Below are 25,799 nucleotides of genomic sequence, written 5' to 3' on the forward strand. Positions count from 1 at the left end.
CCAAAATGTCTTACAATCTATAAGTACAGTCTCTGTGGGGATTACAAGAGGAATTTCCTCAAGGTCCCAAAAATAACCTAGGGAGAAAATAATTTTTTCATGATGTTATAATTATTGGCTAGTTCTCTCTCCTTTATGCAGTCCATTTGATGCAGGTAGCTTAAAACTCTAATTCCAACCCTTACCCTTCCTTTTCTCTACTGTTAAAGCAGCAATAAATTATAATTCGGTTGTTAAAAGTGTTGAGATTCCAGGAAGGTAAGTACTTTGCATAATAAATATGAGCAGTTACCCCACCTTTCTTCATGTTATAAATTAAATGTATCCTGTGTTAATTTTGGTCATTTTGATTTTTGCCTAAAAGATTTGTAAATGTAATTGACCAAATAGTGGGTGTCTAAAAGCAAATGACTGTTTGCTCTCTCTACAGATCGATTACTTTAACAATCAGATCATTGTGGATTTAGTGGAGCAGCAACACAAGGGTATCATTTCAATTCTGGATGATGCCTGTGTAAACGTTGGGAAGGTCACTGATAAGATGTTTTTGGATGCTTTGAACACCAAACTACAAAAACATGCACATTACTCCAGCCGGAAGGTAACTGTTCTTCAGTTAATTAATTGATGATGAATGTAGTGTTTTTGACGTAGAGTCATAGAGATGTATAGCACAGAAACAGACCCTTCAGTCCAACTCGTCCAGAGTTACCATATAAGCTAAATTATTCTAATTCCATTTGCCAGCATTTGGCCCATGTCCCTCTAAACCCTTCCTATTCATATACCCATCCAGATGCCCTTTAAATGTTGTATTGTACCTGCCTACAGCACTTCTTCTGGCAGCTCATTCCAGACATGCACCACCCTCTACGTGAAAAGCTGCCTCACCGATCCCTGTTAAATCTTTCCCCTCTCACTTTAAAACTGTGCCCTCTAGTTTTGGATTATCGTACTCTCATTTCTCACGAATGGGCTTCCTGAAATCATTTATCAGCAAATTGAAGCCTGTTGAATTAAAATAACAATAACTGTGTGCATATGAAATTTGCTAAAAAGCACTGGGATAAGAAATTTGCAATTCCGACTTTGAGATCATGGAATTCCACCTTAAGTTTTTTTTTCCCAATTCATCACCTGATGCACCCATCACTTTGCCCCTCGGTAATCTGCCAGTTCTGAACTGTCTTCGACAGACTCTGTCTACCCAGCAGTTTTAATTTCACTGTATAGCCAGCAGCGTGTGTTCCTGTACTAGGCAGTAATCTTTATGTTACCTTCGATGTATGTGCCATTGCTATTAGTTGGGTGGAGAGCACAAGACTAAGAGAGAGAAACATGAAATTCTTTGCTTTGTAGATAGAACCACAGAGCACAAAAGCAAAGAAGTTGTGTATATAGATTTTTAGCGAGGTGTTTGATAAGGTTCCCCATGGTAGGCTCATTCAGAAAGTAAGGAGGCATGGGATACAGGAAAATATGGCTGTCTGGATATAGAATTGGCTAGCCCATAGAAGACAGAGGATGGTAGTAGATGGGAAGTATTCAGCCTGGAGCTCAGTAACTAGTGGTGTTCTGCAGGGATCTGTTCTGGGAGCTCTGCTCTTTGTGTTTTTTGTAAATGACTTGGATGAGGAAGTGGAAGGGTGGGTTAGCAAATTTGCTGATGTCATTAAGGTTAGTGGAGTTGTGGATAGTGTGGAGGGCTGTTGTAGGTTGCAATGGGACATCAACAGGATGCAGAGCTGGGCTGAGAAGTGACAAGTGGAGTTCAGCCTGGAAAAGTGTGAAGTGATTCATTTTAAAGGTTGAATTTGAATACAGATTACAGTGTTAAAGGCAGGATTATTGAGCAGTGTGGAAGAACCGAGGGATCTTGGGGCCAACGTCCATAGATCCTTCAAAGTTGCCAACCAAGTTGATAGCGTTGTTAAGGTGTATGGTGTGTTGCTTTTCATTAGCAGAGGGATTGAGTTTAAGAGCTGCAAGCTCCATAAAGCCCTGGTTAAACCTTTGGAATATTGTGTTTAGTTCTGGTTGCCTCATTATGAGAAAGATGTGGAATCTTTAGAGAGGGTGCAGAGAAGATTTACCAGGATGCTGCCTGGACTGGAGGGCATGTCTTATGAAGAAATGTTGAGGGAGCTCGGACTTTTCTCATTGAAATGCAAAATGAGAGATGACTTGATAGAGATGTACAAGATGATGAGAGGTATAGATAGAGTGAATAGCCAGAGACTTTTTCCCAGGGCAGAAATGGCTATCAGAAGGGGGCATAATTTTAAGGTGATTTTAAGATGATTTGGAGGAAGGTTTGGGGAAGATGTTAGAGATAGTTTATTTTTACACAGAGAATGGTGGGTGCATGAAATTCACTGCCAGCAGTGGTAGTAGAGTCAGAGACATTCGGGACATTTAAAGCAACTCTTGGATAAGCATATGGATGATAGTAAAATGAAGGGTATGTAGATTAGTTTGACCTTAGAGTAGGATAAGACATCAAGGGCCGAAAGACCTATACTGTGCTGTGCTGTTCTATGTTCTAAGTTGGGTTAAACTTTGGTAAATCGCTGAGAGATTTACTACAGTAACTTCAGTTACATGGAGAGATTGTAGAAACCAACATTGTTCTTCTGAGAGTAGAAAAGCTTAAAGAGAGATTCCATATTTGTGCTTTACTAATAAAAGTTGTTTGTAATTCAGTCATCAGCCTTTGTGATTTGTCTGCCTTTCATACTTGGATATGACTCACCTTCTACTTGTGTACTTTTGATTTGGATATGACATCCAGTCTGTCCTGGACCGCACATTTCTACTGTTTGTTAATTGTATGAGTTAAGCTAAGTACATACAGGTGGAGGACATTTGAAAGGGAGACTTAGTGAGTTGAACTGAGACATACACATGCAATATTTCGCTCTGAATAAATTTATCTGAACTAAAGTTTTCTCCTTTTCCAGTGGATGATTAAGCATCTAATGCTATAGATGCCATACTATGATAATTTTCATTGTATGACTTTGGAGTATAGTGACTGCTTATTGCTAAAAATGAACTGCTGACAGACCAGATTAGTTATTATCCTGCCACATTAACCATTTGTGACAATGATCTAAGTAGATCAAAAAGGCAACTACCTGTCTGTGTGTTTTATTTGTTCCTTTGTGTAATATGATGTTCAGATCAAGTAAAATATATTAGGGAGCCACTTTAATTGGAAAGGCAATGTTGTCTGTCAAGAAAAGTAGGATTATTGTTACCTAATACTTATCTGTATTTCATGACGTTGTAATTGCAGAACTAAATTATTCTTTAAGACAACGAGTTTTGAGAAAATTTGTCACTCTGATTGAGGTTCTGGATGTAGGTTTGCTCGCTGAGCTGGAAGGCTCATTTTCAGACGTTTCGTCACCATACTAGGTAACATCCTTAGTGTGCCTCCGGATGAAGCTTTAAGACACAAAATACTGTTTTATTTTTCCTGATAATAAAGTGGAAACCTAACAAAAACCAGAACCTCTTCTCCCAACTTGAAGGAAAAGCAGAGAACTGACTTTCTGTTGTTGCCTTAAAATCCTGGAGACATTTACACACCGCATTATATTGCAGGCCCAATTAACAACTTTGTTCCCTTCAACATTAGGACCCCTTAAGTTCTCACTTATACTTCTTTGTAAAGGTCGTTGATATGCCTATATCGTAGTCTATTTGTGTTCATGAACAGACACATTGAAAACATTGATTTATAAAGGAAAGTCATGTTTTATTTTAGTTTATACATCAGTGAGCATTGGTGGAGTGCTTCTAAGCTGTGTTTCAGTGTAACCCCATATTAGGACGTGAGGATTAATGATTGCAGAAACCAGCAAAATGAAAATGGCAATGAAGCAACAGAGTTACATCAATATGTCTTTACTAAATGTAGGAAATCTACATAAAATAGATCAAATGTGAAAACTTGAGATTAAAGATGCCACAATTGTTCTCACAAAGGGTCAAGTCAAAAATCGGTGTGAGATGACAACAACAGAATCTTCCTCTGATAGATGGTAAGATTCTAACAAAGGTTCTGCTTAACACACTGATGAGCCATACAGTGGGAATGTGTACAGCTATCCTTACCAATGTGCCTGTGAAACATCTACTACCTCCTTTAGATATGTTCACCTAGTAGGGCAGAAGCCCCCCAAGAAAAAAACCTTGCCAGTTAGAAGCTCACCACACAATGCCGCGAAGATGGACCAAATGAGCTTGACCAACTGAGAGTTCAGTCCCTCACTGGGAGTGAGTGCTACTCTGGGAGCTGCCAGCCAGTCATATTAGTCAGCAGCCCCAGAGGTCACTGCCAGAATATGCAGACCCGGGAAGGGAATCCATTGAATCTCCATTCCAGGTAAGGCTGCTGGCTTTAGGCTGTTTTGTTTTTACAAGTCAAGAGCGTGGTGAGGTTGGATCTTAAATAATGTGATAGCAACTTCCTTTCAATGATTTTAATTGCTATTATTTCTTTTAAAAATGAAGGCCATTGTCACCTGAACCTGCCAAACATAATGCTTGCCACCAAAATCTTGGGATCAGGCACTTAGTTAAATATGCTGGATGAGTTGTTGATTTTGCTGCCTGCCATAACTGTATTGTGCGGGTGAGCTCAGGTGTGAATGGGTGGGTAGTTGAAACAACTGCACAGAGGCTGGTATCTCATTATTGTCACCCTTTATTCTCTTGTGCACAGTGCACTGTCCATGGCCAGCCAGCTCGGTGTCAGTCACCTGAACTGAGGAGATTCTGATCTCTGATTATGTTAGTCAACCAGGGCTTTGGCCCAGGTTAACAACCTCATAGCCAACACTACAACCCTCCCCAAGGCTGACGATGCAGGCCTAGTTTTTGGCTTGTAGCTTTTTCTGTAATGTTTTTGCCCCAAGTCTGGTTTGTCTGAGTCAAACTCTTGACCAGCGCAGTGTGTACCAGACCACAGACTGCCTCTTGCATCCAGAGCATATCGTGAGAGTTTCCTCCTCCTCTTCGGGTGGAAATGGTATCAAGGCTACATCAATCTTGGACGTTGAAGTTTGCTTGATAGTTGATGGAAGGGCAGCATCTACAGTTTCTGACCGGCCTTCTGGTTGTTTGGGGTGGCGGGGGGGAGTGGGGGATGCGCAGGTATGTTTTGTTTTCGATCTGTTTGCGAGGTAATAGCTTTCAGGTGATCCACCCACCCAAACTTTAAGTGACGGGACCTGACCTCCCGTTAACCTCTCCTTCTACTCAGATGGGGCATTTCCAGCACCAAACTTTGTTTCCCGAATTACATGGTCTCTCTCGCTAGCACGTGGCTGGCATTGGTGTTCGGCTGCAGTTTCACCCACTTTCCTCCTCTGCACACCCCCTCCCCAACCCCAGTCTTGGGAATATCCAGTTAAACCTGGTTCAGAATCTTCTCCCCATTAGCAGTTGTGATGGAGCTATCCATGTTGTTGGAATTTGGATGGTCCTGTAATCGAACAGGAACCGGGACAGTTTGTTATCAATTGACGCTGTAGGTTGCTTCTTTAAGCCTGCCTTCAATGTTTGGACCGCTCTTTCTGCTAGATAATTAGATGATGGATGTTATGGGGATGTCCTTGTGTGCCGAATGCCATTTGAATTTCGGAATGATTCAAAATTCTCTAGTGGTAAATGACGTCCCATTGTCCACGTGGTTTCATGTATCACAAATGATGCTCACAGCTTCTCAGTTGCAATTCCTTAGTTTGCTGAATGACTTTTATGCATGTCCAAACACTTTGAACAGGTGTTCACAATGACCGGGAACATTAAGCCCATGAAAGGAACAGCATAGTTGACATGCAACCGAGTCCAGGGGTTTCCTGGCCGTTCCCATGAATATGGGGGTGCTGCTGGTGGCAATGTTTGCCCTTTTTGGCACTCTGGGCACTGCTCCACCAATGCTGCTATGTCAGCATTCAACCCTAGCCAACGAACATATAACTTCTTGCTTGCATCTTCATCTTGGAAACTCCTGAATGATCCTCATGGAGTCCTTTACTTGGGATCATCGCCCTTGTTCCCTATAGTAATGTGCTGTCCTCTACAGTGATCTGGTATTGCCAGTTTCAGAAAGGTGTCAATCTGGATTGCAATTACCAATAGCTGTTTTAGTATCGCTAGGACGGGATCGTTTTGTGTCCAAACTGTGATATTGTCAGCAGTGACTGGAACGGTGTCCAGGATCTTTAAAACCAAAATGAACTCTTCCAGGAGAGGAACCACCAGTGGTGTATCTGCTAGTGTGAGGCAGCTCAAGGCATCCACATTAGCCACTTGGCTTCCTGGACAGTGTTCTAACTTCTACTTGTACACAGAGAATAAGGGTCCAACATTGAATTCGACTGGAAGCTAAAGGCGGCACCCCCTTGCCTGCCTTCAGTCACCCTCACAAGGTTTGTGATCTGTTAAAATGACAAATACCGGTCTGTAAAGGTACTGGTGGAACTTCCTCACGCTAAAGATGACCACTAAATGTTCCTTCTCTATCTGGGCATATTTGTTTTGAGCATCAGCCAAAGTCTAGGAAGCATACAATATCGGGCATTCCTTTCCATTGGGCCACCAGCGAGCCAATGTTACCTCGATATTGTAGGGGGAGGCATCGCATGTCAGCACTACCTATTTCTTTGAATCGCAGTGGGCCAGCACCTTAGATGATAGCTACTTGGTCACTTCCTTGGAGGCGGCTGCTTGATTATGTGATCATTTCCAAGGCTGACTCTTCACTAGCAGATCTAAAGGTTTCAAGATGGAGGCCAGGTTATGTATGAATGTTGCATAGTAATTCACTAACCCAAGGAAAGGCCTAAGCTCTGGTTCAGATGTGGGAGCTGGGGCTCATTTCATTACTCTCACTTACTCTTCCAGCGGGCATAATGTGGTTTTGTCAATTCTGTAACCCAAATAGGTCACCTGGAACAAACATTTTTCCCTTCTAAGGCATACGCTCGCCTGGGAGAAATGTTTAAGCACCATGACCAAGTTCTACAAGTGCCCTTTATTGATCTTCCCTGTTATTAGTATATCATCCAGATAAAAGGCAACCTGGGGTAGCTCTTGTAAAGTGTTATCCTTGGTCTGTTGAAAAAATGATACCCCAATTAGCAGTCTTGTACATTGATATAAATCGTTATGTGTATTAATTCTGGGAAGCCTCATTCGGTAACAATTGCAGGTAGGCGTGGCTCTTGTCTAGTTTTGTGAAAGATAGCACCACCCGCCAATCTTGTGTACAAGTCCTCTATGCAAGGGATTGGGTATTTATTCAGCTGCGAGAAACTGTTTACCATTTACTTAAAATCCCTGTAGAGGTGAGATGAGCCATCAAGCTTCACAATCGGTATGACCAGTGCTGCGTATTCCGCAAACTGCACTGGTTTGATGATTCTTTCTCTCTCCAGCCTCCTGATTTCTGCCTCTACTTTTGCCTGCAAGGCAAATGGCACTGGGTTCGCCTTGCAAAATCTCGGAATCACTTCCTGGTCAACATGTAAAGTGGCTTTGGCCCCTTTGATAGTCTGAAGCCCTGCATGAAAAACTCCTGCATATTTAATTAGGACGTCACCGAGACAGCCATTTTCTAGTTGAAAGATGCTGATTCAATCCAGATGCATCTTTCTCAACCAATTCCACCCCAATAGACTTGGGCCCGAGCATTTTATTGCCATCAGCAGTAACTGCACCAACTGCTTCTCATAGGAGACCAGAACCAAAGTCATAGAGTACCCTTAATCTGTAACGGTTCGCCAGTGTTACATTAGTTTTGCACAAGCCAAACTAAGAAAGGCTGGAGTCCCGAGTGAATCTTGTTAAAGACAAATTCTGCAACTGCAGATATAGCTGTGCCAGTATAGACCTCCATGAGAACTGCCTGATCATTTAACCAAACAGGAAAATTAATCTGTTTCGATTTGGGTGGCACTAAGGAACTCAGTTGTTCCAATGCACATGTAGGGGGACTTTCCATGGGGTGCGCTCTCCCAGGTACCGGCCTGTGAATTTCCTTACTCAAGTCAGCCCTTGTAGGACTCCTTTGCTGTTTTGAGTCCAGATACCGACCAGATCTTGAATGGTTTAGCCACTTTGCCGAGGCTCAGCTTTGTTGTGGAGTTCTGCTGTGGGGTGGCCGAGGGTCCCTCTGCTCAGGATATGCCCTGCTTGAGGCCCTGTGATTGCCTACACTCAACTGGTCTCCCAAGCTCAGTTGGACAGGTAAGGGAGTCAACTGGGATGCCCTGTAGCACCCATGCTCCACTTGCTGCATTTTCTATTGACAAGGCCACCTGTAGTGCCTGTTTGAAGTCCTGTTGGGTTTCAGCATGGTTGTGTCATTAAACCCACAGGTCTCAGCACCTCATTCAGTGTTAACCCAAAATCACATGCCTTTGCTAGTTGTCTTAACCTCGTCAAAAATCCCAATATGGATTCCCCCTGATTCTTTAACAGCCAAATAAAACTGATAGCGACTCAGGATTAGAGGAGATTTGGGGTCGTAATATTCCTTAATCAGCTGTATCAACTCTTGGAAGGTATTAGTGTCTGGTGCTTCTGGGAAAGTTAAACCCCTTATAACAGAGAATGCTGTGGGTCCACAAGCAGTCAGAAGGATTACTAGTTGCTTTTCATCTGTCCCAATGTCATTTGCCTGGAAAAAATCATGTTCTTTGATATACTGGGCCCAGTCTTTGACAGCAGGATCAAATGAGTCAAGCTTCCCAAATAAAGGCATGATGCCAAAGATGCTTACCCTAACACCAAGGTGACTATCTGAAATGAATGTTCTTCACACACCTCTTGTTTTCTCTCGTTGCTTTTGAAATAACTGTCCAGAGGCTGTATCCCATCACACTTTACTTACTTGCGCACCAGTGCACTGACCATGGCCAGCCAGCTCAAAGTCCATCACCTAACTTTTAAGTTAATATTTCTTCCAGTTAATAATTTTTTTCTCTTTGTGCAGAGCACCTTCGACCATTGCACACTGAAACAACGGCATAGAAGCCGGGTCCTGTTACCACGTCACCCTTTATTTACCTGTGCACTGTACTCCTGGCTGTGGCCTACCAGCTCAGTCAGTCGCCTGAACTTAGGAAGTACTCATCTACTGGTTATCTTAATCAGCCAGGGCTTTCCTGATTGGGGTTGTTAATCTGGGCCAGTCAATGACCTCGTAGTCAACTAGGTCAACCTGATTCCGATCACAATTGTCGTGAACTAGCCATCCTCCTGATATGATCTATCCCTCGCCAACAGCACACTTATACACACACACACACACACACCCTCGCTCGCTCGCTCTCTCTCCCTTGCTTGCTTGCTCAATCTTTCTCACTCGCTCTCGTTCACACTCTCACTTCAAAGCACTCCGAATGGGGCCAAGTAATACAGATGCTATTAGGTTCCATGTGCGATGCATTTGGAACGTTGTGGGTGTCATTCAAAAGGACGGCCCTCAATATAAACAAATATTTGGGAAATATAAATAGATTTTGTTAAGGTCAGGTTAAACTGAAATGAAACTGATATTGCTGGTTTGTCATATTTGTGTTTGTGCTGCTTTAAATTATATATGAAATAGGGTCTGAAGTATGGTCACTGGATCCAAAAAGTTAACTTTGCTTTCTCTCCACAAATACTGCCAGACTAGGAGTATGAATAGCTGCTAATGGGGACTGTTCGTGGCAACAATGGATAGTTTCCAATAGCAGACCATGTGATAACAAGGTCAGGTGTGTGGGGCTTGGGCAAAGGACTTGGGGGAAGGTGCCTCAAACCTTAAAATTGTTGAACTCTGATACCTATTCCCAGCTCCCTGTGGACTGTGACCCCACCACGGAACATAGGGTAACTGAGTCCACAACAGTCACTAACCTCATTTCATCTGGTGAGAAATTTTGCTCCCCCCCACCCCACCTCCCCAACCTGCCTCCAAGCTCATAGTCCCCCGACTCTACGCAGCTCACTGCTACCTCCTTCCCAAAATCCACAAACAGGACTGTCTAGGCAATCCCATTGTCAAAATCCACAAACAGGACTGTCTAGGCAATCCCATTGTCAAAATCCACAAACAGGACTGTCTAGGCAATCCCATTGTCAAAATCCACAAACAGGACTGTCTAAGTAATCCCATTGTCAAAATCCACAAACAGGACTGTCTAGGCAATCCCATTGTCAAAATCCACAAACAGGACTGTCTAGGCAGTCCCATTGTCAAAATCCACAAACAGGACTGTCTAGGCATTCCCATTGTCAAAATCCACAAACAGGACTGTCTAGGCAATCCCATTGTCAAAATCCACAAACAGGACTGTCTAGGCAATCCCATTGTCAAAATCCACAAACAGGACTGTCTAGGCAATCCCATTGTCAAAATCCACAAACAGGACTGTCTAGGCAATCCCATTGTCAAAATCCACAAACAGGACTGTCTAGGCAATCCCATTGTCAAAATCCACAAACAGGACAGTCTAGGCAATCCCATTGTCAAAATCCACAAACAGGACTGTCTAGGCAATCCCATTGTCAAAATCCACAAACAGGACTGTCTAGGCAATCCCATTGTCAAAATCCACAAACAGGACTGTCTAGGCAATCCCATTGTCAAAATCCACAAACAGGACTGTCTAGGCAATCCCATTGTCAAAATCCACAAACAGAACTGTCTAGGCAGTCCCATTGTTTCTACCTGCTCCTGCCTCAAAGAACGCATCTCTTCCTGCCTTGCCTCTTTTATCTTCTCCCATCGTTCAGTCCCTTCCCACTTACATCCATGATGCATCTGATGTTTTACATCAGTTTCGGAATTTCCAGTTTGTGGGATCCAGCCTCCTCTTTAAAATGGACGTGCAATCCCTTTACATATCCATGCCCTATCAGGATGGTCTCTGGGCCCTCTGCTTCTTCCTGGGGGAAAAAAGCCTGAACCATCACCACTGTCCTCTGTCTGGCCGAGCTCACCCTTACTCTGAGCAACTTCTCTTTTAACTCCTCTTACTTATTTCAGGTCAAAAGGGTGGCCATGGGTACCTGCATGGGCTCCAGTTATGCCTGTCTCTGTGTGGGACATTGCTTGTTCTAGTTCTATTCCTAGTGGAGGGACAGCACCTTATTTTTTGCTTTGGAACCCTCCAGCGTTTTGGACTCTATCGATCTCAACGATTGTATTCCTGACCACGACCACCACCAACACCCCCATCCCCAACATTGTGCATTTAAAAAACACTTTTTCCTAGCTACCATCAATTCTGAAGATGTGTCACTAGACCTGCAACTTCAATCCTGATTTCTCTCCACAGGTCCTGCCAGACCTGCTGAGATTTTCCAGCAATTTCTGCTTGTGATACTAATTAATAGTCTTGATATAAAATAGCCTCTAGAGATGAGTAGCCATAATATGGTGGAACATTACAAACTAAAACCTGAAGTGAAGCTGGTTTGTAATGGCTCACGTATGTCCTGCATACTCAGTCCCAAGAGTTTGCTGCTTTGGACAAAGTTATCAACTCCATATCTTTTAATATGAGCTTTTGACTTTAAACCATAAGTTTTATAAAAGCATTAAAGGGCAACTCAACGGATTAATTTCCTCATGTTATCGTTTTGGCTGTCTGAAATTGTGGGAAAGACTAAAAGCATTTTTTTGAAAGAAGCGTGGGAGCCTATATGACTAATGTTGTATCATTTCACACGTATGTGTGAAATAAAAATGTGATAATGGGAAGTCAAATATCATGTTAAGTAGTCAGATTTTAACTTTTAAAAAGGTTTCTCCATGATCAATCTAAGATAAAATCAGTAACTAATATGGAATACAGCTTGCATTTAATGATAAATTAGAACATCTTAAAGTTGTGACAATGAACCATGAATTAAAAGTCATGTCTGAATATGCCACTATGACTAAAGAACCAGCAGCCACATCCTGTAATAGTGCAGTGTTTTTGATGGTTATATTCACTGCACTGACTAGAAGTATCAGCTGATGGCGTCAGATTCAATTTTCAACTGTTTTCAGAGAGTGTATTTCTCAGAAGGTGGAAGTAGTTGACGCTATTTCCGGTTTCTCACTGGCTTAGTGGTATTGTGACATGACAAGTCAGATCATTCAAGAGATTACGCAATGTGAGTGTCTGCCTATGGTTAGCAAAATGTGCAACAGAAATTTTGTTCAGAAGTGATGATAACCTGAAATGCTTGTTCTTGCTTCTTAGAAACTGAAATAGTTTTCATTACCTGCAGAGGGCTGTCCAAGTCCATTTCATTCCTGTGTTGAGAAATTTAACTACAGGCACTAAGATAATATGTCAACAGCTCTGAACAGCATTGTGCCCAATTTAACAATCAAATGCTTCAAATAACTAATCAGGGTGCACAATATTGTCCATTAATTCAGTTTTGCAGCAGATTATAATTTTGGGCAATAAACTAATGAACTGCACTTTTTAAACTTGTTCACAGGATGTGCCACATTACTGGGTAAGCTAGCATTTTCTTGGCCATTGACAATTGCTGCGGAGAAGTTGGTGTTGAGCTGATTTTTTGAACAGCTGCAGTCCATGTGGTATCAGGACAGGAGAGGGAGGGAGTTTCGAGACTTTGACCCAGTAACAGTGAAGGGACAGCAATATATTTTCAACTCAGAATAGCTTGGCCGAGGACTTGCAGATGATATTCTCATGTACTTTCTGCCCTTCTCCTTCAAGATGGCTGAGATTGCAGTTTTTGTGATGCTGTTGAAGGAAGCGTCATGGGTTGCTGCAGTGCACCTTGTATATGATGCTGGCACTGTGTCAGTTAGCAGGAACAGTGAATGTTGAAGATGGTGGATGGATTGCTTCATCTTAGATGGTATCCAGTTTTTTTGTGGTGTTAAAGCTGTACTCATCAGCGTATTCCATCATGTTCTCAAAATGTGCCGTGGTGGTCAGACTTTGGACAGTTAGATACTTGCCACAGAGGTCCTAGCCTGTGATCTGTTCTTGTAACCATCATACTTTAATGGCCAATGAATTTCACGATATGATTACTAGTAAAGCCTAGGATGTTAGTAGTGCATAAATTCAATAATGGTAATGCTGTTGAATGTCAAAAGGAGATGGTTGTATTGTGTTGTTGGAGATGATGTTGCCTGGTAGTTCTGTGGCACAAATGCTAATTGCAACTTAAATGGTCAAGTTTTTCAGGTCTTGTTGCATATGGACATAGCCAGCATCAATATAGAAGTAGTCACAAATGGCACAAACATTGTGCAGTCATTAGCCAAGATCTCTACTTCTGAATTCATGGTGAAGGTGAAGGTTTTTGATGAAGATGGCTAGGCCTGTGTCTCATTTGAGACTGGTACAATTACCCATTCAGATGCCTTTTAAATGTTCATGTGAGTAGCAAAGGTTTAGAGGGGTATGAACCAAGTGCTAGCAAATGGGATTAGATTACTTTAGGATATCTGGTTGGCATGGATAAATTAGACCGAAGATGGAGATGCTGCATATCTCTAAGATTCCTCGTTAAAGAGAAGGTGGTTAAGAGGTGACTTAATTGAAATGCATAAGATAATCAGAGGGTTAGATAAGTTGGATAGAGGGAGCATTTTTCCTCTGATGATGGCTAAAGCAAGGGGACATAACTTTAAATTGAGGGGTGATAGATATAGGACAAATGTCAGAGGTAGTTTCTTTACTTAAAGGCTAATAGGGGTGTGGAACGCACTGCCTGCAACAGTAGTAGACTGGCCAACTTTAAGGGCATTTAAATGGTCATTAGATTGGCATATGGATGAGAATGGAATAGTGTAGATTAGATGGGCTTCAGATTGGTTTCACCGGTCAGTGCAATATCGAGGACCAAAACGCCTGTACTGAGCTGTAGTGTTCTATGTTCTAGTGTAATAGTTATCACATTCATTTTACAAGGGCCCTGGTTGGAAACCAGACAGAAATATCAGCTTGACTTGCTGGAGTCATGGTGAAGAGCTAATGCCTGATTTACCTCTTGGGGCTTTTGTGATGTCGTGGTCGTGTACGTGGTCGCTGGCCCTGAAACCGGTTCAGGTCCCATCTCCGGAGGTGTGGCATTACATCACTGAACAAGTTATGTTGTCTTACCTGGAATTGAGATAACTGACTTTCAGCAACCACAACCATCTTCCTTTGTGCTCAGTACAACTCTAACCAGTAAGGAGTTTCCACACTAATTCTCTTGACCGGTTTGAAAAGGGATCCTAAATATTAAGTTCATTCAAATGCCATCTTGGTAACAAAATCAGTCACTGGATTTAATACTCTGCCTTCAATGTATGGACCAAGATTGTATTGACATCAGGAGCTAAGTGGCCTTGGAGAGCCCAAACTGCAGCTGTACAAACGTCATTGCTGTTTAAGTGCTGCTTGATAGCACTGTCAACAGCATGTTCACTTTATTGATGATTGAGGGGGGTGGTAATTGTCCCTGTTGGGTTTGTTTGGTGTTTTATTTATTTATGACAGGACTTGCTAATCTTTGATAATATCCATTAGTTGTCAGATTGCTTAGTTTGTGTATGCATACCATTTCTTCCTTTTCTGAAAAATGTATTGCTGGAAAAGCGCAGCAGGTCAGGCAGCATCCAAGGAGCAGGAGAATCGACGTTTCGGGCATAAGCCCTTCTTCAGGAAAGCTGAACCATTTCTTTCTTTTGGCTTGTAATTGCTGAAGCCCGATATTGCTTCTCCATTGTGACACCCAATTTTTGGTAGGCCTGGTGCTGCCCCCTATCATGTCCTTAAGCTGTACTAACCCCTTCGTTTCCCTACATCAGATTAATACTGCTCTACGAGGACCTGAGTTAACCAACAGAACTGTAGCCAGCAGGACCAGCCAGTGATCATACTGGATTCGTGTGGACATCAGGTTTAAAGCTATATTTACAGCCACCGCCCCCCCCCCCACCCCCCACTCTCCATTTTTAATTCTCCTACATCTTTGTTGGATACCCTAATAATGTCCAACTAGACTTGGTGCACAAACAGCAAAGCTATATGTTATAAATATTGTCTATTGTTGGAAAACAAAATCCACTTCGCCGAAGACTGAGTTGCCTCATTCATCAGGGCAATTACAAGAAGATAAAGAGAAAATGGCAGTTCTTTTGTATGAGAAAAGAATATTGAATGATTGGCAAATGGACTCTAGAGAGAAAAAGGTGTTGTCTTGATGAATGCGCAGGTTGACAATACTGCCATTGAACTACCTTGGTTTGTTTACATTTTAAATAAGGCAGAGTTACTCTGGTTAAACTGTGATCTGTAAGGTATGATAGGATGAATATGATTATGACAGATTGTTACTTGATTTTGCTATGGCACAGATCTCCCAATATTTACACAATGCTCCCCAGATGTTAGTCAGGAGAACTTTGTGGAATAGACAGTGTTCGTTTACTGTTATTTCCAGTTCTTAGGTTAACACCAGGTGGTCCATCTAGTTTCATTCATTGCTTGTTTGGTTGTTGAATTGAGACGGTATCAGATTTGAAATGGATTGCCAATTTCAATAGTTCCACTCCACTACTTGTGAGCACTAGAGTCATAGAGAGGTACAGCACGGAAACAGACTCTTCAGTCCAAGCTGTCCATACCGATCAGATATCCCAACCCAAACTAGTCCCACCTGCCAGCACCCGGCCCATATCCCACCAAACCCTTCCTATTCATATACCCATCCAAATGCCTCTTCAATGCTGCAATTGTACTAGCCTCCACCACTTCCTCTGGCAGCTCATTCCATACACGTACCACCCTCTGTGTGATAAAGTTGCCCCTTAGGTCTCTTTTATATCTTTCCCCTCTCACCCTAAACCTATGGGCTCTAGTTCAGGACTCCCCTACCCCAGGGAAAAGACTTTGTCTATTTATCCTATCCATGCCCCTTATGATTTTGTAAACCTCTAGAGGCTGAGGGGTGACCTTACAACGCTCCAGGGAAAACAGTCCCAGCCTGTTCAACCTCTCCCTATAGCTCAAATCCTCCATCCCTGGCAACATCCTTGTAAATCTTTTCTGAACCCTTTCAAATTTCACAACATCTTTCTGATAGGAAGAAGACCAGAATTGCATGCAATATTCCAACAGTGGTGTAACCAATGTCCTGTACACCCGCAACATGACCTCCTAACTCCTGTATCAATACTTTGACCAATAAAGGAAAGCATACCAAACACCACCTTCACTATCCTTTCTACCTGCGACTCCACTTTCAAGGAGCAATGAACCTGCACTCCAGGTCTCTTTGTTCAGCAACACTCCCTAGGACCTTACCATTAAGTGTATAAGTCCTGCTAGGATATGCTTTCCCAAAATGCAGCACCTCGCATTTTTCTAAATTAAACTTCATCTGCCACTTCTTACCTCATTGGCCCATCTGATCAAGATCCAGTTGTAATCTGAGGTAACCTCCTTCGCTGTCTATTATACCTCCAGTTTTGGTGTCATCTGCAAACTTACTAAGTATACCTCTTCTGATCAGATCCAAATCTTTTATATAAATGAGAAAATTAGTGGAAACAGCACTGATCCTTGTGGCACTCCGCTGGTCACAAGCCTCCAGTCTGAAAAACAACCCTCGTCTTCTATCTTTGAGCCAGTTCAGTATCCAAATGGCTAGTTCTCCCTGTATTCCATGAGATCTAACATTGCTAACTAGTCTCCCATGGGGAATCATGTCGAATGCCTTACTGATGTCCACATAGATAACATCTATGTCTCAGCTCTCATCAATCCTCTTTATTACTTCTTCAAAAAACTCAGTTTGTGAGACACGATTTCCAATGCACAAAGCCATTTTGACTATCCCTAATCAATCCTTACCTTTCCAAATACACGTACGTCCTTTCCCTCAACATTCTCTCTAACAACTTGCCCACCACTGACATTAGGCTCACTGGTCTGTAGTTCCCTGGCTTATCCTGACCACCTTTCTTAAACAGTGGCACCACATTAGCCAATAAAATATCTGAGACAGTATACGAACCATCTACATCCTATCTACTTGGCTCAGCACAATAGGTCAGTATTTTGAAAAGCAATGAAAAATACTCAACATTCTGATCTAAACAGATTGACCTTGCATAACACATTTTTTCTGCTGAGGTTGGTACAATGCTAACCGGACAATGATTGTCACAGTGGTATGCACTTTCTTCCCTCAGTATGCACACTGGGATTGTTTGGCGTAGTTATTACTGGCCCAGTTTTTCTTTTAGGTTGAAAGAGCTGTTGCACAGTGTATGGGGGTTGGGATGAATTGCAGCTTTTTAAAAAGTCCATGGTGATTTAAGCAAGCGTGTTGTATTTTCCAGAGATCCGTTTATGTAACCTTTGCTGCAGGTCTTGGTTGTGGAATTCTGTTTTTGAAAGAAAATGATTTTCTTCATCTTTGTCTGTACAAGGGGAAGGTTACCCAATCCCCCGAGGCCTCTGAAATGGTTGCTGTAACCTGTCTGACCAATATTCAGCACTTTCTCCTCAACAAATATAGCTTTAACCAGGTTGCAGAGAATTTTCAGTACCATTGCTGATAAATGAGATCATGATACTTCAGTTAGATTTCACTGCAATAGGAGAAATGGGGTATTGCACTACCTCTCGAAAAGTAATGGATGCAGGGCATGTTCTGTTATTCTGCAGCTGATTGTTGGTAGTTAAGGATGTATTGTACACATTTCTTTTTATATTTCAAGATCAAGTAACATTGAATATCCTGTTGAACTTTGGAAGGAAATGTTATCAGTAGCACAATTCTTTAGAGTCTGTACCGCTGTAAGGAGATGGTTTCTTTTTTATTTGTTCCTTTATGGGAGGTGTGCGTTGCTGAAAATTTGCGTATCCTTTAAGTGGCCTGCTAGGTCATTTTGGAGGGCTGTTAAGAGTCAGTTGTGTTACTAACAGTCTGGAGTCACATTTAGGCAAACTAATAAAGAAGGCAGATTTCTTCTCCTGAAGGACATTAATGAACCAGATGGGTTTTTACAATAATTTGATAGTTTCATGGCTCACCAGAGCTATTCCCAGAATAACAGGACTATCGTATGAAGACAGCTTGGGAACACTAGAGTTTTGGAAAAAAGACAGGTGTTCATTCCGATCCACAGAATGGGTAAAGGTCTGGGAAGGGTGGATGCTTCCTCTGGCAGATGCCTCTTCAGTCCAAGGCAAGGAGGAATTATTTTACTTTGTGAACCTTTGGAATTCTTTAATAGTCGATGTCCAGCAGAGAGTGACCGCTCCGTGCCCTCCTGAAGTCAACAACAATCATTCATTTTGCCCATGTTACATCCAGTTACAGGAGGAGGTATTCAAATCCAGCTGACTCAGCTTTCCAATCAGGTGCTGAGGAATGATAGTGTTAAATGTAGAATTCAAGTCTATGAACAGTAATCTGACGTAAGTGTCTTTCTTGTCCAGGTGGGTAAGGGCCAGATAGAGAATGGTGGAGATGGCATCATCTGTTGAGTGGTTGGGATAATACGTGAATTGCAGGGTGTCCAATAAAGGGGGCAGCAGGGTCTTAATATGCCTCATCACGAGTCTCTCGAAACATTTCATAGTGATGTGGGTGGCATGGTGGCACAGTGGTTAGCACTGCTGCCTCACAGCGCCAGAGACCTGGGTTCAATTCCCGCCTCAGGCGACTGACTGTGTGGAGTTTGCACATCCTCCCCGTGTCTGCATGGGTTTCCTCCGGGTGCTCCGGTTGCCTCCCACAGTCCAAAGATGTGCAGGTTAGGTGAATTGGCCATGCTAAATTGCCTGTAGTGTTAGGTAAGGGGTAAATGTAGGGGTATGGGTGGGTTGCGCTTCGGTGGGTCAGTGTGGACTTGTTGGGCCGAAGGGCCTGTTTCCACACTGTAATGTAATGTAATGATGGCATTAACGCAACAGGATGGTAGTTGTTGAGGCAGGACACTGAAGATGTCTTTGGCACGGCTTGATGGTAGCTGTAACTATAGTGCAGCTCAGGGAGATGTTAAAATGTCCGTGAGAATATCCACCAGTACGTCTGAGCACTCTGCCAGGGATGTTATCTGGTCCAACAGCTTCGCATGGGTTGACTCTGCATAGAGTTTCCTTCATGTCAGTCATGATAAGACACTGCACCTGGTCATTGGGAGGCAAGGATGGTCTTCCTTACTGCCATGTCATTTTGTGCCTTAAACCATTCAGAGAAGTTGTTCAACTCATCTGGGATGGAGGCATCACCAGCACAAGCAGGCAATACTGTTTTGTAGTTGTTGATGGCCTGAATACTCATCCACATGCTCTACATATCACCGCTGACTTGAAAGTGGCTGCGTATTTTCTGTGCGTGTGCACACTTTTTGCTTCTTTGATGGCCCAGAACAAATTGGCCCTCGCTGTTCTTAGGGCCTGTTACACACCCCTGCTCTCTTTATTTCCAACTGCAGCTGGGACATTGACCACCTCAGGCTGTCTACCCCCCTCACCCACTACAACCTCTCAACCGGTGGACATGGTGGGTGCAGTGATAGTTTGGTGCATCGACCTCTACACTGCTGAACACAGGTGCCAATTCGTGGACACCACCTCCTACTGCTCTCTTGATCATGATTTCATCTCCCAGACCATACATAACCTCATCACCACAAGGGTCTCCCATCCACAGCCTCCAACCTCATAGTCCGGGATCCCTACACCGCCCAGTTCTACCTTCTACCCAAAATCCACAAACCTGGCTGACCTATCATCTCAGCCTGCTCCTGCTCCACTGCACTCATCTCCACATGCCTTGACACTGTCCTATCCCCCTTGTTTCAGGAACACCCCACCTACGTTTGGGATACCACCTACACCCTCCACCTCCCTGACTTTCTTTTCCCTGGCCCCCAACTCCTCTCATTCACCGTGGGCATCCAGACCTTATACACATCTACATGCCATGATGAAGGCCTCCAAGTCCTCCTCTTCCTCTCCCATCATCCCCACCTGTACAATTTCACTGACGCACTCATTCATCTGGCTAAATTGGTCCTTATCCTCAATAATTTCTCCGTTCAATCCTCCCACTTCATCCAGGCCAAAGGGGTAGCCATGGGCACCTGGGCGGGCCCAGCTATGCCTGTCTCTTCGTCAGGTACGAGGAATAGTTCATTTTCCGCAGCAAGACCGGAACCATTCGCCACCTTTTCTTCCGCTACATTGATGACTGTATGTAATGCTGCCACCTCGTGCTCCCACGAGGAGGTTGAACAGTTCACCAACTTCATTAATACGTTCCATCCCAACCTTCAGTTCACCTGGACCATCTGAGAAACCTCCCTTCCCTTCCTGGACCTCTCCATCTCCACTAATGGTGACCGACTCAACACGGACATCTCCGACAAACCCACCAACTCCCACAGGTACCTGGACTACATCACCTCCCACCCTGCCTCCTGTAAAATGTCATCTCTTACTCAATTCCTCCACCTCCATGCATCTGCTCCCTGGAGGAGCAATTCCACCATAGAACACACCAGATGGCTGCCTCCATTAAACACTGCAATTTCCCTTCCCATGTAGTTGATGCCCTCCAGCGCATCTCATCTACTTCCTGCACCTCTGCCCTTGAACCCTACCCCTCCGACTGCATCAAGGACAGAGCCCCCCGGTCCCTCACCTTCCACCCCCCAACTTCCAGGTAATATTGCATCACCTTTTGCCATTTCTGCTATCTACAAACAGACTCCACCATCAAGGAGATATTTCCCTCCCCACCCCTATTCCATAACGAACATTTCCTCTGCGACTCTCTTGTCAGGTTCAGGTCCATGCCCACCCTCCCCTCCCAGCACCTTCCCCTGCCACCACAAGAATTGCAAAACCTGCACCCATACCTCCCTCCCACCCCTCCAAAGGAGCCTTCCACATCCGTTAACAATTTACCTCCACTTCCACACACACCATTTACTGTACCGTTGCTCCCGATGTGGTTTCCTCTACATTGGGGAGAAACAGGACACACACGAAACAACCCCACTGCCCCATGGCTGAACACTTTAACTCCCCCTCCCCCTCTCCCAAGGATATGCAGGTCCTGGGTCTCCTCCACTGTCAAACCCTTACCATCCAACACCTGGAGGAAGAACGCCTCATCTTCCACCTTGGGATCCTCCAATCTCACGGGATTAATGTGGATTTGACCAGTTTCCTCATTTCCTCTCCCCCTGCCTTATCCCAGATCCAACCTTCTAACTCGGCACCGCCCTCTGGACCTGTCCATCTTCCTTCCCACCTATTTATTCCACCCTCTCCTCTGATCTATCACCTACCCCCCCCACCTCAATCTGCCCATTGCGTTCCCAGCTACCTTCCCACCTCCTCCTCCCATTTATTCTCAGCCCACTTGGGCCACAAGCCTCATTCCTGATGAAGAGCTTATGCTCAACATGTCGATTCTCTTGCTTCTTGGATGCTGCCTGACCAGCTGTGCTTTTCCAGCAGCACATTCATTGACTCCAATCTCCAGCAGCTGCAGTCCTCACTTTCTCCCTGTTGTTAGGGCCGCTTTGTCATCCGCTCTGAAGGCGGAATCATGGGTCCTCAGCAGCAGCACACATCTTCACCGTCATCTACAGCTTCTGATTGGGCAAGAAGTGGTGATCTCACACACAGTGACATCGTCAATGCACTTGCTAATGTAACAAGTCACTGACACTGTGTGCTCCTCTAAGTTAATAGAGTCCCCATCAGTCTCCTTAAACATGCGCCAGACAGTATGCTGAAAGCAGCCCCGGAGAGCAGAAGTGGCTCCTGCCAGCCAGTTTTCACTTGCTTCAGAACCGGTTTGACACGTCTGATTAGTTATCTGTATGCCAGAATTAGCATAACAGAGATGTGGTCTGAGGAGCCAAGAAGACTTCATGGGCTGAATGTCTTATTCCCTTTCTTCTGACTTTATGATGCCATTGCTGATATTCAATTCCAGAAATGTTATTTTTATCAATTGAATTTAAAGTTAATCAGTTACCATTGGTGGATTTGAATCTGCTTCCATAGAGTCAGGCTTTGCCTCAGGATTACTCATCCTGTAACATTATCACAATGCACCAGTTGTTTTGCCATGAGACTGCCGCACCTTGAAACTCGAGAGGTGATCTTACTGAAATACCAAAGATCCTGATGAAAATTTTTGTGTGTGTGTGTGGGTTGTTAGTTGGTGGAATTCTCTACCACAAGAGCAGTGGAGGCTGGGTCATTGAATGTTCCAGGCTGAGTCACAGATTTTTGATCAACAAAGGAGCTGAGGCTTATAGGCAGGATGGAGCAAGAGAAAGACAAAATAAAGTGGAGTTGAGATCACAACCACATCAATGTTTGGTAACAAATGGCAGAGGAGGTTTGAAGGGTTGACTGGGCCATTCCTAATACTGGATTAGTGGTGCTGGAAGAGCACAGCAGTTCAGGCAGCATCCAACGAGCAGCGAAATCGACATTTCGGGCAAAAGCCCTTCATCAGGAATAAAGGCAGTGAGCCTGAAGCGTGGAGAGATAAGCTAGAGGAGGGTGGGGGTGGGGAGAGAGTAGCATAGAGTACAATGGGTGAGTGGGGGAGGAGATGAAGGTGATAGGTCAAGGAGGAGAGGGTGGAGTGGATAGGTGGAAAAGGAGATAGGCAGGTCGGACAAGTCCGGACAAGTCAAGGAGACAGTGCTGAGCTGGAAGTTTGAAACTAGGATGAGGTGGGGGAAGGGGAAATGAGGAAGCTGTTGAAGTCCACATTGATGCCCTGGGGTTGAAGTGTTCCGAGGCGGAAGATGAGGCGTTCTTCCTCCAGGCGTCTGGTGGTGAGGGAGCGGCGGTGAAGGAGGCCCAGGACCTCCATGTCCTCGGCAGAGTGGGAGGGGGAGTTGAAATGTTGGGCCACGGGGCGGTTTGGTTGATTGGTGCTGGTGTCTTGGAGATGTTCCCTAAAGCGCTCTGTTATGAGGCGCCCAGTCTCCCCAATGTAGAGGTCGAAGTTCCCTAAAGCGCTCTGCTAGGAGGCGCCCAGTCTCCCCAATGTAGTGGAGACCTCTACATTGGGGAGACTGGGCGCCTCCTAGCAGAGCGCTTTAGGGAACATCTCCGAGACACCCGCACCAATTAACCAAACCGCCCTGTGGCCCAACATTTCAACTCCCCCTCCCACTCTGCCATGGACATGGAGGTCCTGGGCCTCCTTCACCGCCGCTCCCTCACCACCAGACGCCTGGAGGAAGAACGCCTCATCTTCTGCCTCGGGACACTTCAACCCCAGGGCATCAATGTGGACTTCAACAGCTTCCTCATTTTCCCCTTCCCCCACCTCATCCTAGTTTCAAACTTTCAGCTCAGTAACTGTCTCCTTGACTTGTCCGGACTTGTCCGACCTGCCTATCTTCTTTTCCACCTATCCACTCCACCCTCTCCTCCTTGACCTATCACCTTCATCTCCTCCCCCACTCACCCATTGTACTCTATGCTACACTCTCCCCACCCCCACCCTCCTCTAGCTTATCTCTCCATGCTTCAGGCTCAATGCCTTTATTCCTGATGAAGGGCTTTTGCCCGAAACGTCGATGATGCTGCCTGAACTGCTGTGCTCTTCCAGCACCACTAATCCAGTATTTGGTTTTCAGCATCTGCAGTCATTGTTTTTACCTGGGCCATTCCTAAGCCCTGTACATCAGTAATCACACTCATTCCATCATGGATATTAATTAATAAGCCACAGCAGATTAGAGAGTTCATCTTCAGTCACTGTAGTGAATCACTATGAAGCTGATTAAACATTTGCATTGTTAGAGTCTTGCTCTGGGAGTGTGTTCATCATTGCTTTGGGTTCGGAATGATGGGCGACTCACAAAATAAGAGGCAATAGATGAACATCATTAAGTTAGGAAAAAAATGTCCTGTGAGAAAAAGTATTCACAGGGATCATGACCCATAGCACCAATACTACGTTAAATAACTTGTGGATTGTGCACAATACTTGCATATTGTGCCTTCAGTGTCCATTTGCTTTCCTGTAATTGGAATATTAAAATAATAGAGTTAGCTCTTCTATTGCTTTTGGGTGTTGTTAACTGACGATAGCGGGGGTATAATATGTAGCACTAAATGACCAGTTATAGGTATTAAAAATGTTTCTATTATTGCAAACGGACTGAGAGGGAAATCAGTTGTGATTCTCAACAGCAACTCTGTGATTTCCATTGCGATTAGCACACACTAATGTCCAGCCAAAATTAAACTGGGCTTGGTTGTGATGCCCACCTCCCAGGCAATAATCTTTAACAAGTACCATTTCATTAAACAGCCACTTGAAGATAACAATGACCCATTGAACTGGATTCCAAAAGTCCTACCTCCAGAAGAAAATTGAAGAATGTGTTTGCAAATGTAAAGTAGTAATTTATGAATTAAAACCATTATGTTGTAAAACCAGATTGGGGATTAAATTGTCTCTGACGTATGTTAAATGATGTTTCAAAATAAGATTGATGATAAATTGATTAATCAACTGAGATAAATGTAAGCCTGATGAGATATGGACATCAATATTGAAATTCTGCAAAATGTACTGCAAATATTTTTTTCTTATGTGGGAAGTCATGTTGAAGTTGTATAGGATGTTGGTGTGTCCCCTTCAGGAGTATTGTGTACAGTTTTGGTTGTCCTGTTGTAGGAAGGATATTATTAAGCTGGAGAGGGTTCAGAAAGGATTTACTCTGATGTTACCAGGAATGAAAGGTTTGAGTTATAAAAATAGGCTGGACAGGCTGAGACTTTCACTGGAGCATAGGAGGGTTGGGGTGTGACCTCAGAGGTTTATAAAGTCATGAGGGGTGTAATTAGGGTGAATGGCAGGTGTCTTTTCCCAGGGTAGGAGACTTCAAGACTGGGGGCATATTTTTAAGGTGAGAGGAGAAAGATTTAAGAAAGATATGAGGGGCAATTTTTATTACAGTGATTAATGCGTAGAATTAACTTCAGGAGAAGTGGTGGATGTGGGTACAGTTACAAAGTTCAAAAGATATTTTGGTAAGTGCATGAATAAGAAATAGGCTAAGTGGAGAAAGGTGGGAACTAGTTTAGTTTGGGATTATGGTCAGCATGGAGTGAGGTTCTGAAGAGTCTATTTCTGTGCTGTATGACTATACTTGTACATGAGATTGGAGGTACATGGATAGGCCAGCATTTATTGACTTCCTCCAACTCCCTTGAGTTGAGAAGGTGTGAGATGCTACCTGAAATGCAGCAGTCCTTATGGAGCATGTAAACCCCCAGTGCTGTTTGGGAGGAGGTTCCAGGATTTTGACCTAGCAGCAATAGCTAGGAGCAACCCCTAGCGTGGGTTTCCTCCAGGTGCTCCGGTTTCCTCCCACAATCCAAAAAAATGTGCAGGTTAGGTGAATTGGCCATGCTAAATTGCCCGTAGTGTTAGGTGAAGGGGTAATTGTAGGGGAATGGGTCTGCGTGAGTTACGCTTCGGCAGGTCGGTGTGGACTTGTTGGGCCGAAGGGCCTGTTTCCACACTGTAAGTAATCTAATCTAATCAATAAAAGAATGGCAACATAGCATAAAGAGGAATTGCAAGTGCTAGCATACTCCTGTGCCTGCCACTGTTGCCCTACGAGGTAGTAGTGATCACTGGTTTGGAAGGAGCCTGGGTTCTTACTATTGTGCATCTTATAGGGGATGCGCATTATAACCACTGTGTACTTGTAGTGAGGGAGTCATTATTGAAGGTGGTGG

The 25,799-nt window shown here is 43.9% G+C and overlaps 1 protein-coding gene across 2 annotated transcripts in view; it reads left to right on the forward strand.

Annotated features, from left to right (window-relative positions):
- Positions 1 to 25,799, forward strand: part of myo1d (myosin 1D) — a 545,704-nt gene that overhangs the window by 133,831 nt on the left and 386,074 nt on the right. For both annotated transcript variants that reach the window (XM_072561832.1, XM_072561833.1), the window contains exon 11: positions 431 to 601. In XM_072561832.1, the coding sequence (XP_072417933.1) occupies positions 431 to 601 (171 nt within the window). The remainder of the gene's footprint in view (positions 1 to 430; positions 602 to 25,799) is intronic.

The sequence above is a fragment of the Chiloscyllium punctatum genome, chromosome 42 (assembly GCF_047496795.1).
Source record: "Chiloscyllium punctatum isolate Juve2018m chromosome 42, sChiPun1.3, whole genome shotgun sequence".
NCBI lineage: Eukaryota > Metazoa > Chordata > Chondrichthyes > Orectolobiformes > Hemiscylliidae > Chiloscyllium > Chiloscyllium punctatum.